Below are 15,968 nucleotides of genomic sequence, written 5' to 3' on the forward strand. Positions count from 1 at the left end.
GCCTCGTGTACCGATCCAGGTGTGGAGATTTAATGATGAGGCACTCGCGCACACCGTGTTCACCGAGCACCTGCCCTTTCTTTGCCCCGGCCGTCCAAGTCATCTCATTCATAGATCTGTGCACAAAGTTGACAGTCGGACATCTGGTTTCGACTCCGAATTGTACTTATTTTAAACAGGGAAATGGTTGAAAAGCAGAGAGCAGGACTAAACCTGATAAAAATGAAGGGGTAAAGTTTGACGACGGGTAAAATAGGTTGTTTAAAAAAAAAAAAAATGCCGTCACTCACCCTCAGTTTGTGCTGTCACGGTTTGATGAGAGAGGGAGAGGGACAGTAGAAAAATCCACAGCGAGGAGCCACCCATACTCTTCCTCTCCTCTTCTTCCTCCTTCAATCACCTGCTTCCGCGCCCCAGTTCTTCCTTTCCCAAAACCACGTCTCTACAATCATCAATTCCGACTCTTCTGTTCTCCTATCTGAAAGAACACAAATGAAAAAAAGTAATTATCAGCCCTCAAAGATGAAACTAAATCAGAACACTTTTATATTTTTAAATTGTAAATGATGTGTGAACCACGCAGGAATCAAGCCTTTTCCCGGTTGCTACGAGTTTCCTTCTTAATGCGGCTCGGATGTGCTCAGTCTAATATATGTGTAGCACCTATTTAGGACAATAACTTAGCCGGCAGCAGACAGGAGCTCTCCTTGTAAACAGTTTTACAGCAGATTCCACGGACACAGTAAAAATCAAACCGTAAAAAAAGTGTTTTAAACTGTTCAATAAGGGCAGTGTGATTTATAGCAATCACTGTCTAAACAAAGGGTGAGCATTAAATGTTATTTATCTGTTGCACCATGTTTTACATGGATTGCGGAGCCTCAACAAAGCTCAAGTGCTTTTACTTATTTAACTTTTTTAAAGTTTGATTTTTTTAGGTAGACACAGATGTGAAAGTCATATTTAGATTGTCTTACTGCAGCCATTTCTGTTTCTCTAAAACAACAGCAGAGTGTTTTTGTTATTTCGGCGTATTGCAAACAGCTTTGTATAATTAAAAGGACGAAAAAAAGATCTTAATAAAAATTTCAGAGATGCTCCTTTTTGTCTTAACTCGACTCGAGGTGTCTCTCTTTGACTGACAGCTGCTGGCAGGTTGCTGGAGCGCCAGCATTACGCACTATGAAGGGAATTAAATGAACCCGCGCTGTAGCCACGAGGCAGAGAGTGCGGCCCGGAGAACGTCAAAACTCAGCTACAGATGTGTGGAAGACAGGCGAAAGGTCTTTGGCAATGTTTCTAGGAAATTACAGCAGGACAGATATATGGTTTTTGACAGATGAGCATCGACGGTGAAAGCACTTCACGGGTTATAGTGTAGTAACATTCTTGGAGTTGCTTCATTCATAGATCCGTCTTCCTCTTTATCTCCGACGACGCAGGAAACCGCAGGTTAGCATGAAAGAGATTAGCCCCGAGGCTAGCTTTCGACACAGAGGAGAGAAACTGTAGTCCCATGGTGATAGCTAGCTGCTTTACTCCATGTCCCACAGTGATGTTTACCTTTTAAAGTGACATTTAAAAGCGAAGGTACCCCGCAATAGTGGTAACTCAACTGTAGTATCTTTACTGCTCACTTCTGCCTATGCTATCCTGCAGTTAAAATGTGCTGACTGTTACAACCTTTCCCCGAGGACCACAGAAACGTCTCACCAGCTACAACGCTCGCTTAAGAGAACATAATCAGTGCCTAAGCGGACTAAATGTGACACTTAAATCAGCACGAGCAAAGGTATAAGGTGATCATATTTGAAATGAATGAAATAACCATCGCAGAACAACACGTTCAACGTATTACCAGTGATGTAGAGAGATGTGTCATGCTGTGGTGTTTTACATTAGGTTTCTAATCCCCACACGGTTAGCATATGCGCGCCTGTGAGCGCTGCGTGGTCACGTGCACAAAATACACAACATCAAAGAGAGGTCTGCCCTCACTCCATCGTACGTGACGCGAGAACCAATTTTCCTCCTGATTTAAAGATTCCTAATCCATCGGCCTAACACGCCACCTCCGCCGTCGCCCCCTAAGAGCGTATCTGGGCTATAAATTAATACGATAACAACATAAAAATAAATCAGATCAATGTGAAACAATCTGGATTCCTCAGTGTGATTCGACCATCTGGTCTGACTAAGCCAGAATGGCTGAAGGCTGAATAGTTTACAACCTCTGCAGATGGAAGTGAGAGCTGGCAGGGCTTGAACTCTAATGTAATGCAGCCAAAAAAAAAAAAAAAAAAAAAAAAAACTACACTCTCCCCCTCACATACCAGCGCAGATGTAAGATCTGTCTCTGCATGTATCCTCTTATTACTGAAGTGGCGAGAGGACAGACTCAAACGTGCGTTGTGATGAATGACAGACAGCGCAGTGCACAGTCAGTACATTGTATCCATCCTGCAGTGGGATTCTTTAATAGGTGGAGTGGATCCAGAAAAATCCAATCCAAATAAAAATCCCTCAGGTAAACTTAACTGGGATGGACTGGCACGCATTTACATGGTCATTAGGTGCAAATATTATAACTTTCAGCGCTGGTGGGAGAAAAACTTATTCTTCTTCTTCTGTTGTATTTCCAACAAATTTGGTCAGAACCAATTTGCACATATCAGAAAAGTTGAATTCTGATTAATGTCTAAGGACATGGGGGTCCTGCATGGAGGGCGCAAAATCTTTGGTTGATTAGATATTTTTTATATTTATATATTTTAATTTTCCCTCCACACATTAAATTTTATTTAAATACACATTAACATGAATCCAACATATTTTAGTAAAGGGATAGCTTAATATTCAATGCAAAACTCTAATAATGATGCATACGTTTAGTAGGTAGGGGTTCCTACTTAATCTCTCCATCAGTTTGGAAGTCCTTTACCTGAAAACCATTGAGGACCCCTGTCTTAGGGCGTGCAAACACATACTTCATCAGAGTTTAAATTTTATATCAGAGTAATTTCTGTTCAAATGAATGTCGAGGCATCAAATGATCAATGCGTAACAAGCACAATCTTCTCACCCTATTAGCCGAGCTTGTTAGTATGCTAACATTTGCTGCTCAGTGCTAATGGGAGGGCATCTCTGTTTTTGATTTCGGATCTCTCTTCTCTTCCCGCAGCTTAGAAATGAGTCACACTGACGGAGCAACTGTGGATGAATGGATTTGAGTTTAGCAAGTGTTTGGTCATAAATCAAAGCACGGCGGCGACGGCGTAAGAGGAAAAAGTCACGCGGCCACAAAAGTTATTGTAATCTCCCCTCTGGAGGTGTCTGTACAAAACACCATGGCAATCATTTCAGTAGTTGTTGAGATATTTCAGTCTGGACCAAACAACCCGACTTAGAGTGACGGATGTTGTCAAGCTAAAGATCACAGCCCAAAACAACAACACCTCGAGACATTCCTGCAGCGCCAGCAACCACCAGCTCAAGTCGGATACTAAGATACATGCCCACAATGATCCCACATCAAAAAACACGAGCGCCAGGCTGCATCCATCACTCCGAGCGCGCCGGGATCACAAGTGCCTTCGCAGCCTCGCAGAAGAAAAAAAGTGTGTTTCCTGCGTCCGAGGCCTTCGGTTTATCGCCGACCTGAGAGGATTAAATAATGTCACGAAAACAAAGTTTACTGTCTCTGACCCTTACACTCCCTCTTTGTTCACTATCTCCATTTCTCACGCGCGTTCGCTCACACGTCGTATGCCTGCGAGTCTAACTGCGCGTCAGCTATTTCTACATAATGGCATTTTCCACCTCACCACTTCGCAGGATGGATTATCCCTGTAGGTGGGAAACTGGTAGCGAAAAAGACGCACACACACACACACACACACACACACACACACACAGACACACTCAGCTCAGAACTACAACGTATGATGATAGCAGATGTTTTCGCCGCAGCGCATCAAAGCTACAGCTAAGTGAAATAGTAACAAATAAAAGTGTGCATGCTTTACACAAGCAGCATCTGACTGTCTTAATATTTTATTTCACTTTGGACAAGCAGTCAACCAACACAGACATGTCTATGCATGGAGGGGAGGGAGGCTCATTCATTCTGACAATGCGCTCACAAACAACCTGGTATGCTCTTATTAATCATGACACAATGCATGACATATTCTTTTTATACTCAGATTGAATGTGAATGTGTAAGGAAATCTGCATACACGTACAAGCATGCAGGGCTTTGGAGCTGCAGAGGAAATGTGTGTGTGTGAGTGATCATATATAAATATATATATATATATATATTAAGTGTACATTGTTCAACAGAATAGGATGTGCATTTGCAGCAATTACTGTATCTCATCAGTGAAAGGCAGCAGAGACAACGGGCACTAACATTAGACAGGTCGCGCTTTTTAAGGAGAACTTTTACTGTAAAGAGCAGCAGTAATGGCTGAGTATAAAAAGCGTTGGCCTCACTCCAGACACTTATAGGGTGCAACAAGGGTATTAGGGTGGTTAAGAATTCAAAACCACTCCGTAAAGCACCATATTAAAGAGCAGTTAAACTAATGGGTTTTGACTTTGGCCCTAAAATGGGTCCGTGCATTTTCACTTACCGCTGCAGACAAGTGATTATCTTCGCAATCCAGGTGACCTCTCGAGGCTTAAGAGGGGAAAAAGACCATCTAAAAAAAAAAAAAAGAAAAGAAAAGAAATGAAAAAACACACAAAAAAAGTTGCATCCACGTCGGGTAAAAAAACAATTCGGGATGCGATATCCTGAAAGAGAGATGATTAACTGAATGAGGATCAATTTCTGTGTCTGATAGAGGAGGTAGGTGTGCACGGGGCGGATGAATGACAGACTTTCCTTCCCCGGGCTCTGCTGAAGCGCAGAGAAGTTTGGGGAAGAGGGGTGGGGGGTGAAGGAGCCGCGGCAACCTGTTGGCTCAGAGGCAGAGAGACAGAGAGACAGGCAGGGAATTGGGTGAGGAGACGGAGGGAGGGCGGCTGGTTGCTGATGAGCTTTGACCCCGTTAGAAATGCATCCTCACTGTCGTGCACGGAGGCGTACATGCAGACTGCCAAGCTCTCACCTCAGGGAGGGAGAATAAGCGGTGGGAAGCTGTTTGAGGTTAGGTCTGCGGTCGCAAACGTTCATACTGTAAGTTGAATCTTCTTTTGTGTAAAGAAACACACCAAAACCTTGGCTGCTCAAACTTGAAGGAAGGCCATAAACGACACCCGCATATATTATTCAAGATTTTTCCATCATGAAACATCAAATAATCTGAATACAAGACAAAAAAGAAAGTCTCTCAGCACAGACAAGGTCAGTTTGTTGAAGCGAGTGTTACATGAGGTATTCCCCGCATTCTTCTTCATTCAGGGTCCATATGCTCATGCGTAAACCAACTTAGCTTGTAGAGCAAACACCTTCTCAAAACAGGATGGACGTGAAAGGGGATAAATCTGTCACGTTTTACAAGCCCCTCTCGGTTCATGTGTGCGTGTGTGTGTCCGAGTGTGTGCTTTGTGCGTGTCGAGGAGGAGGCGGAGGGGGGTGGGGGGTCATCTTTAACGGTCGACCACAGGAATGTGGTGACCAGTTTAATAGGGTTTAGCCAGCTGTCAGTCATGACATGCTATAACTCAACACACACACACAATCCTGAAACGGGACTGGCCGGTCTGCAGATTCAGATGATAGCGTGGGGAGGTGAGATGCTCACAGATAAAATTACAGAAGTCTGTCCTCTTACATCTTATATACCTGGATCGTATTACCAAACAACTACTCGTGGACTTATAGTAACAAAGTGGAGGAAACGCTGCATATAATGACTGTTTTGCTACATTATGTGAAAGGATGAAGAAGAATTATGCTTCTGGCTTTGTCGAAGAGTTTTGCCAAACTCTCCACCAGTCAGAACTCAAGAATCCACTTGGATGAGTGTTGAAACGCCTTTGACACGCTTCCATTTGTAAACCTCTCATCACCTTCTTTCTTCTTTTTGGAGCCGTATTTATTCTTTTTTTTTTTTTAACAGCATCTGTAGGAAGGCTGATGGAGACTTAAGACTTAGTTTCTCTGTATAATCCTGAAGCTAAAGGCACTCTTAACTTTGCTCTTTCATTTGAGAGAAGTGATCTGTAAAAAGGTTGCCGGGTTTTTGGGACAGCTTCTCCTATCCCAGGTATTTCGTCGTCTTATTCATTAGCTTCCATTGTGCTGCTGCTCTTCCCTCTTTTGTTTCAGAGTCAGTAATCGTCAGGATCGCCTTCAAGGGATCCACTGGACTCCTAACGACGACGGACGAGTGGTGGAACATCTTCAAGAAGCCTGAGTTTTCAAGTGTACACTCTGCAGCCTCAGTGGATGAAATGGGGAAAAGTGAGAGACAAGCAAAGTGGCATTTTCATCAAGAACACACACTATTTAAGTCTGTGCACTCCTGTACACAAACTGCATGTGGCTAAAGCGTAAAAGAAAGTCACGTGCCGAGTGTGTAAGTCTATTCGCCTCTAAATGCTTCTACAAGACTGTCTTTCCAAGGAATGCACCGTTCTCAGAAGGAACAGAGCTGACTTCAGCGGTGGATCCATCCGAATGAGTGATGGCATTCTGCTGGAGAGTAAAAGTTGTTATGTCCTAGTTTGGCCCGAGGGCCGTCTGAGCCAGGCGCTGCCCTCCTGCTGACCCTGAGCGCATGTTAAGGAAGCTCAGGAAGGTGCATCAATCAGGACCACTCTCACTAGTAGTGCGCCTCCGTGCACATATCTCCGTAAATCAGATACTGTAAAATGGGCCCCAGCGTGAAGAAAAGCCGCTACGACTAATGCTAATAGTGATTTCCCTTTGGAGCCCTAGGAGAACAAAGCCCAGCAGCTTAGTGCATCAGCACCTTACCCTGCAACTTCACTCAAACGTTCAACACTTTACAGTCTCGATGGCTTCCTAAGCTCAATTACATCATGGATGAATGAGCGTAACTGTCTTTCAGCAGCAGGTGTGATTAGAAATAAAAAAGGTGTTGTGGACCTGTCGGGGGTATTCAGATGGGGAGTATTAACCAGCCTTGTCTCAGCTAATCACAGCCGTTCTCCAAGTGAGCATAAACCCTCCACGTTCGCGAGAGGCGCTCGCATGAAAGCGAGCTTTGATTAAATTTACGCTGTGGGCTAACCGGAAAACAATCATGTGCTCCGGGGAGTCAAGAGAGGGAAGACGAAAAAAAAAAAAAAGAGAGAGAGAGATTCAGGAATAAGCACAGAAGAAGATTAACAAAGCCATCGGTCCGTCGGAGTGCGGGAAATAAAGGTCTGTGAGTGAACTGGGAGTGCAGTAAACTGTGTGCGCACAGATATTTAATTAACTTAAAGGGGCATTTTGTTTTCTTTGAAGTGACACTGTATGAGGTATTTAATGCAGTGTTCGACACCCTATCACTGACATTGGATGGGATAAGCAGCTAAACCTATGTTAGCGCCTCAAAACAGTTTGATTCTAGCCTATATTTAGAGTCCAGTGACAGAAACAGTGATGTTACTTCACAGAACACAAAATGTGCATTATATTTTGTCAAAATCCCTGCAGAACCTTATAGACTTCAACAAGGTCTCCCCTAACAGGCCCAGTCATTCTAGCTTCTTTCCCTCCATGCACCTTGGAAGGACGTGAAGATGTCCCAGAAAAACAACATGATCACGAACATTTGACAACTAGCGTTGAATTTCTTGGGTGTTACTCTGTCTTAGGTGGTTAAAATCCCACACACACTCCAACGAGCATATACATTGTCCCTGTGTGAAAGAGTTTGTTGTTGCTATGATTGGTTATGGGGCTAAGAAGCTAGGGAGAGCTACATGTTGCATGGAGCTGAGCTTTCCTTGATCATGCTGATCAGTTGGTCTACAATTTATTAACTAAGGATGATTAAACAATGTTGTGTATGTCAATATTCACATGAAGACGAAAGACAGAAAGAACGCCATTCTCGAATCCCTACTCTCTTCCTCTGTGTCACAGTTTGAGGAATAGCAAAAAAACTAAAAAGTTCGCATAAATCTTAATATAACAGTTCTCTTTTCCAAAAACTGTATCAGTTCCATAACTACTCTGTTACTGCCAAAGCAGCTGACGACGTACGAAATGGTAGAAGTGAATATAATTACCTATTAAGATTCTTTTTTCTTTTTTTTTGGCCATTCACCATTCATGCCTTGTGGCAGCTTTTCACCGAGCTCCTACCTCTAATTTGATAAAATACAGATTTAATGCATTTCTTAAAATCTTCATTTCTCCTCCTCCTTTTTTCTTTTCTTTTTTTTCTTGCTCCACTGGTTCCATCACAGAGGTTATGAGAATCAAACACCACATTAGCCGCCGGTTGTAAAGCACCCTGTTAATTGTGCAATTTCTCACACAGCACTTTAATTATGTTCAGTTGAAGCTTTGAGTTGAAATTATGAATTATTTCTTCGTGCAGTGTTCTGGATAATTGGTGGGTATATTTAAGGTAGTTTAAGCTCAAACTAGAGTGTTTTTCTTTTTTCTTTTTTTTTTTTTTTTAATGAAATGTTATTAGCAACACTGCGAACCAAACTTCCACCACCGGCGCTTTTTACAATTAGACTTTCAGAATTTGGAAATGTCACCTGCCGCTGTGGTGTGAAAGTAGCCTCTGAGGCTTGTTGTTCGCATGCTGGCATTTCATTTGCTTTCCAGACTCCTTTTGTGTGACGTTGATGTAATTATTGACAAACTGACAGCAAGAGACACGTGTCAGACAGATCCGAAGCTTGTGTGAGGTTCTGTTTAATGCCGTCAGCGTTGGCACATTTGTTGGGGTTTCACACCAGGAAGATGGGCAGCCTTTGTCTGGCCGGAGGCTAATGCAGTTCTGACTCACATTCATAAACCATGCAAGCTGGGCAGAGTGCCCACGGCTACCAGCTATAAAAGGTCCGCCCGGTGCCAAGCCTTTTAAGTAGTACAAACATACATACAAACAAATGCACGCATGGAGCCGAGAGGCTCATAAGCCCCGAACCCACGCATGCGCCATGCACCTCCTCACAGACAATATTTGTCATGATAAATCCATCCCTGTGCACCGTGCCGCTTCCCGTCTCCCGACTGAGATATGAGCTGTCGTGGCAACGGAAGAAAACAGTGGTAGCGGCATGATGGCTGGTTTGTTGGGACAAGCTGCGGCAGAGCGGGGAATTGAGATGCAGCAGAGGTCCGGGGCGAAGGAATTAGTCTCGAGTGTGTGTCCAATTACCACCGTGAGGCTGACAAAAGGACATCAAAATAATGAACAAAACCAGCTCTCCTCACCGCGCTTAAGGAGACACAACGTCAGCCAATATCAATTTGGGTCAACGGCAGCACAGAAACAAAACAATCCCAGTTGTGAATTTCGGCCTACGACGCATCTGTCTCAAGCTCCTTTCGTGTTTGCAGAATGGACAACGGGAATGTTGTTTAGCTAGTGAGTGCGTACTGTAGATATGGCACTTTTAGAGACTAGGCAATCCAGAAAGTCAAAGGTCAGCAGCTGCCTTCAGTTAACGTTTTCCTTTTTGATATGCCAAGCGGAGACAAAGAAACTTTTGAAATAACCATATTTCAGTGCTCACACCTCTGAACTTGTTGGAACAGCATCTAGAGAGAATTTTATCAGTGCATATATGGTGATGATGATTCTTTGCTCAAGGGGAAGACATAAAACTTCAGTCAAGAAAAATAAAAGGATTGACACTGTGCTAGGCGTGTGCATTGTGTATGCACCTTGGTTCGTTCGAGTGCTCTCCACCTGCGTGCTTGCTCACCATCCAACAGACTCATGCACGCCGCTCTCACTTGGCAGTCCAAACATTTGGCTGAAAATCACAAACAACAGAGAGGTTAAGCTACGGATTTGTAGATGCAGGTGTTTCAGCGAAATGATACTGCTCGCTTAAAACGTGGGAATTTCGACTAAACTCTCCCAATTAAACATGACCTGATCCCAGCGAGCGTACGGTTAAGTGGGAAGGTAGTTCCGTTTGAAAGAGCGCTGACGTGAAAACAGGCTTCAACTTTTGCTGAACCCACCTGGCAGATAATCACAGGAAACGTTGCAAAAGCCAACAATATTAAGTGAAATGCTCATATTAGAGTTTAAAACCTTGGCCACAGTGGTTCACACGATGCTGATTAAGCCAATAATCACCAGATAATACTCTCTCTATCTCGTCGTGCGCTGGAGTTTTAAGCCTGTGGCGCTGCCTCACTGCTAGCGAATCATTTTAAATCAAACAACAAGTTTCTGATTCTCCAGATAAGAATAAAACTCCCCGTTCACAGGAAGAATTACAGTCTAAACACTGATTAGTATCGGTGTGATCGGTGTGTCCTTTCTCATGGGACAGCACTGTCCACAAAAGAAAAAAAAAAAAAAAAAGGTAACTCAGGCACTGTAATTACTGTCAAGGCCAGGGGACACTGCCAGGAACAAAAGTTTACACTCTAGCATTTTGTCTTCGCTCAGTACTTTCCAACTTCCTCGTCCTGTCTGCGACATCCGACTTCATCTCATCTACTTTCCATTTGGGTATATTCCACTAAAGTATGATACCTGCTTTCATCTTTAAAGAGATACTTAAAAGTTCCTTAAAGGACCCGTGTGTGAAATTTAGAGACACCTACTGGTGAGACTGCAAACTGCAACAACTGAATTCCTCCCTTTCCAAGCATGTCGATCTTTACAGTAAATACATGACATGCTGTATCTAATAACATAATTGTGAAATTATATTCCATTAAAGCAAACAGATCCTCATAAATTCTACAAAAATGCGATACCCTTTGGATGAAAACAGTTTTGGCTATCCTTGGAATTTGTCGGAAATCACATCAACACAATATGTCACCAGACTCATTCCTAAATATTGGCACGATGTTCACGATATCTGCTGCTCGTGATATTCTGTTCCTTGACGGGTGAGACTTTATCATGTACACCTTCACTCACTCGCTCCTGACTTACACCTTAACCAGGATATGAGCTCATATCTGTGGACTCACTGTATAAATACAAATGCAAACGGCCCTCCCTCCCTCCCTCCCTCCCTCCCTCCCTCCAGCAGTCAGACAGCGAACTCAGTGGAATGTGTCTTCTTGTGTTGTACAATATTGCACTTTGGCCACGGCTTAGAGATGACACACACACACACACACACACGCACACACACCCCACAAGCAGAAACAAGTCTGCAGTATGTCTGCTGAGAGCAGGTCACTGGAGCTCTGCAGCCGTACTCAATGGAATGGAAAATGGCTTGGGGGCGGACTGCCACTATGAAAACCACAGCTTTCTGTGCATTACACTAAAGCGAGCATCCACCTAAAAAAAAAAAAAAAAAAAATCACCAAAAGCACTTGTTGCATATAAACGTGACAGCTGCCAGAGACGCGGCAAAGTAAATGGGGTTCGGCGGCAAACACCACCTAGCATTATCCACGACCTGCTGCGTGTTTTCATTAACTGCAGTTGGAGCGTCTGCACGCTGACAACTGTAATGTTTGGATTTCATGGAAACAAAAACAACACATGCACAAAAAAAAAAAAAATCCATTTTCTACGTCTAATCTTGCTCACTGAACTCTGCAAACCCCGACTAGTCAGGAGTAAATAGATCACAAATTCATTAGAGCTCGAGCATATGGCGAGGTGAAGGATTTCAAAGCTGGGACACCTGGGGGGGTTTCACAACCCGCCGCATAACCTTTGTCCCCGTAATCCACCTCTGTCTTTCGTCTCTCTGCTGTAATCATCTCTTTTGCCTCTTCTCCCCCACAATGGGCGCCCTTTGAAATGTCCCTCTTTGGTCTCATTTAATATGCATGGCACAGTTGGTGCAATTTGTTGGATAAGGTGAGAGTCTCACCTCCTCGGGACGCAACGAGGAGGAAATATCCGGGGGATCACTTGAAGGCAACAGATCCTGGGAATAAAAAAGGCGGAGGACAGTGGAGAAGAGGGTAATGAGAATACCACAGAGTCTGGACAGACAAAGACATGGAACAGGCTCAGGAAACAATGCCTTAAATGTACTGATTATTGACTCAAATCACGAAAGATGAAACTGAAACTCTCACAGGAGAGGAAAGAGTGGGAGACGAGCGGATGAAGTGATGGAGAAAACACTAAAAGGAGGAAGAGGAGCAGACTGAGGAGAAGAACATCTGGATAAATAGAGTATGTAGCAGGAGAAGAGAAGAGGTGAGAGAGCGACAACAACAAAAAAAAAAAAAAACAGGAGAGAGGGAGGTGGGCGGGTGGTTGACAGCGAGGAGATAAAAGGTTTATGAAAGCTACTGTCGTCACCCTTTGGAAAGCCGACGTCAGAGCAAAGGTCAAAACCCTTAAAAATAATAGAAAAACAGGTAAAACACCCCCACATTTCCCCCACCCCTCCTTTTTTTTTCTCCACACACACCTTCACAGACTGCGAGGACCCTGACTGTAACCCTGCTCCCCTCAGGCAGCCATTCTCCAGTTCCCGGGGGGGTAGGGGGAGGCCAGCCCACCCTGGAGGGGGCAGTATTGTTCCAGTTAGGGTGTTCGTCCGGGCACGTCCACCTCCATCCACTTAGATCTCCCGTCACCACCCGACTCGCCTGCTCGAGGGCAGGGGGCCAGATTTGACGTCAGAGGTGGAAATATTAAGAAATATGTGTATGTGTTTGTTGTCCCTCTGTCCGGTCCACTCTTTGTCTCGTTTCGGCTGATTTCTTTGGACGTTACCGCTGCGCTGGCCTGTCGCCCCGAATGTTCGAATGTTTTTGCGAGGTTGCTAACAACAGCTGAAAGTTTCAGATGTAAAAATGCCTCGGTTGCCTGTGGCCTTTTGGCTCGTGCATTATATAAGTATCTGTCAGGAAAGTTACTCCCGGGCTCCTGAGTCTCCGACTACTGGTGCCGTCATGACGATTGCGCAAGAGGTATGAAAGAAGTCAGGAGTCGACAAAAATGAAGTGAAAAAAAAATCACTTCAAAGTTCAAACCGGGAGTAAACAGTTTCATGAATTTTGAGGCTAGCTGATCCACTCTGCTTTCAGCCTTCGTGCTACGATGAACAAATTTGCAAATTGAAACAACTCTGTGTTGGGACGTGCTGAATAAGTGATTCAGGACATGCTACACACTATGAAATGTACTTAACGCGCTTGCCTCCAATACAAACATACAAACACAATATGGCCGACAGCGGCCTGAATAAATAAAAATGAATGAGTTCCAATTGGAACTCATTCCAGTGAGTGTGATAGTTGCATATTGAGGAATTGCGCATTCTTCGGTTTGCACTCTGTATTGATTATAACAATTACACACCATTACCGTTCTATTATCCGCACTGGCTGCCTTTAATTACACTAGAGAGCAAGAGGGGGAGTGAAGGGATAGAGGGAGAGAGTCACACACACACTACCCAGACAGACAGATGAAGCGAGACACTGCACCGAACTAATTAAAACAGAAACTTTTTGTTTCAGCAAGTTGACAGGGAATGAATCTGGCAGGGAATTAATCTGTCTGCAGGGAACACAGTGACGAGCTGAACGCCGCGCACACACACACACACACACACAGACACACACACTCATGCACGTAGGGAGGTGGAGTGCTGTCGCCATAGTTACCGAGCATGGCGCCGCACCACGACGCCGCAGAGTTAATGCAGAGGTGTGTGTTTCATTTAAACTTCCATTATATCACCGCCCTGACCTATTCCAGCATCCTCTACACAAGCCGAGGGAAAGGTCGCGCAGATAAATTCTAAGTGTTCCCGCGGAAAGAGTAAGGAGCCTTTGCCTTTTGGATACGGTTTCCAATCTGTAGCTCTTACCCTTGAGGTGAAGCACGCTTAGGTAGTGGGAGATGACATAGCAAAGGGAAATATTTGTCAGGCAAAGAGAAGCGATTCACGTCAAAGCTCTAAAGGAAGGTGAAAGGGGGAATAATCATACAGACCCCACTATGGACGTCTATGGATTTCCCTTGGGATAAATAAAATGTATCTATCTGTCTGTCTTGTACAAGGATTATAATCAGGTGTCCGAATATGAAAACACCTGAAGATGAATCACACAAAAGAACATAATGAATTAAATTCTAAAGGTAAAAGAGAGAGATAGAAAGAAACTCCACTATAATATTTAATAATTTAAATCATATCTGGCTGTTTTTGAAACAGTTTTTGTTATTTTAATTGTCATTTTAGGGCAAACATCTCTATATGTGAGTGGTTTGAGAAGTTTTTGGATTATTTTGACTAAATGAGTTAGAGTAACGTTAAAACACTGTGAAATATGAGAGCTTACACACAAGTTATTATTATTATAACTGATAAAACACCACAGTTAACAGCCTCTACCTGTTTGTACTTATTTTTCCTAAGAAATTTCATTCTCCTTATTTACTTTAGTTCTTCTTTGCACTAAAATAAATGGAAAAAGTCTGGAGTTGTCGTCTCTTATGGGTTATTATTCTGTCATGTCAGTGGTCCGGCCCATTTGAGATCAAATTCAGCTGCATGTGGGCCCCATCGCTAACCCATTCATGCTGTGCCAACATATGGTATACTAAAGCAAATGTAATTATAATAATAATAATAATAAAAAAACAGTAAATCCATCAATAATCCAAAATATCTGGAATCTGTCCATTCTCATAATCCTTCTCCTATGCAACTGTCCCTTATCTAAGATCTGTCAAAATAAAAATAATTACTAATGGAAGATTACGGATTATATCAGTGGTCAAAGTCAAATGCTTTCCAGTGACTGGCTGTTAACCACCTGTGATTATCTTACGTTGCCTGTGCGCATCGCAAAAACGCTGGTCACCACCTTAACAGCTGCTCCTCTAACATATTATTGTACTTTCACACACTACTTTCCAAGCCCATTCACAGCCTCTTAACCCTCCCTCTCTCCTCCCCGTCTATTCACGAGACATTTTTAAAAGGAAATCCTCCAGTAAAGGGAAAACAGCTGTAACTACTGCCTTGAATCTATTAGCAAATCGCTGTAAAGCTGGCGTGTAACTGGAAGCTGTGGAAAAACTGTGGCCGGCTCAATGCAGGACTCAACCCGGAAGGACCTTTGTCCAAATGAGCAGAGAGTTCGTGTCTGAATGGAGGACCAAGGTTTGGGACGGAAATTTATTATTCTATTTTTTTTCTGCTCAGATCATTTTCTGAACTATCTGAAGATGACAGGAGGTTCAGCCAGAGCTTTATCCTGTGTTGGCACAGGGAAATGGAGTGTGGAAATGGCTCGGCGATGAGAGAAGCATCATTACGTTAAACTGGAGCTGAACTGCTGAACATGACTGAGTACATAAGCTGTCCAAAGGCCATCTGTTGCAGAGCAAACATTTCTGGAGGTGTATTTTTAACTTCCAAAGACTGAAAAATTAATATTTCAGTTAAAAATATTAAAAAAATATATTAAAAGTGTAGTATATGCATGATGTTTATAGATCTATGTATGTAGCAGCAGGCATTAAGTAGTACTCATGGCATTAACACTTCTTCTTAGTACAGAATCTCACTGAAAAATAGCACACGGCAAAACACACATATAGAAATAGGAAGCACAAACAGTATACATAAAAACAGTATATGAAAAGGTATTAAATGATATAGTATAGTATAGTATAGTATAGTATAGCATAATATAATATAGTGTAGTATAAAAAGGTATAAAATTGTATAAAACTATATAGTACAGCATAGTATAGTACAGTATAGTATAAAAAGGTATAAAAATGATGTAGTATAGTATAGTATGGTACAGTATAAAAAGATGTAAATGGTATAGTATAGTATAGTATAGTATAGTATAGTATAGTATAGTAAGCTATAAACAGTATAAAATTATATAGAAGTGT

The 15,968-nt window shown here is 42.9% G+C and overlaps 1 protein-coding gene across 4 annotated transcripts in view; it reads right to left on the minus strand.

The window, feature by feature from the left end:
* The window catches only part of col7a1l (collagen type VII alpha 1-like), a 58,078-nt gene extending 52,872 nt beyond the window's left edge, over positions 1-5,206 (minus strand). Inside the window, exons 1-2 of one of the 4 annotated variants that reach the window (XM_047575540.1) lie at positions 4,638-5,204; positions 291-478 (exon numbers count right to left, since the gene is read on the minus strand). In XM_047575540.1, the coding sequence (XP_047431496.1) occupies positions 291-366 (76 nt within the window). In that variant the 5' untranslated portion in view covers positions 367-478; positions 4,638-5,204. Of the gene's footprint in view, positions 1-290; positions 479-4,637 lie in introns of all 4 variants that reach the window. The other 3 variants (XM_047575538.1, XM_047575537.1, XM_047575541.1) reach the window with 3 other exon arrangements.
* Between the last annotated feature and the right edge of the window lie 10,762 nt (positions 5,207-15,968).

The sequence above is a fragment of the Mugil cephalus genome, chromosome 22, assembly GCF_022458985.1.
Source record: "Mugil cephalus isolate CIBA_MC_2020 chromosome 22, CIBA_Mcephalus_1.1, whole genome shotgun sequence".
Classification (NCBI taxonomy): domain Eukaryota; kingdom Metazoa; phylum Chordata; class Actinopteri; order Mugiliformes; family Mugilidae; genus Mugil; species Mugil cephalus.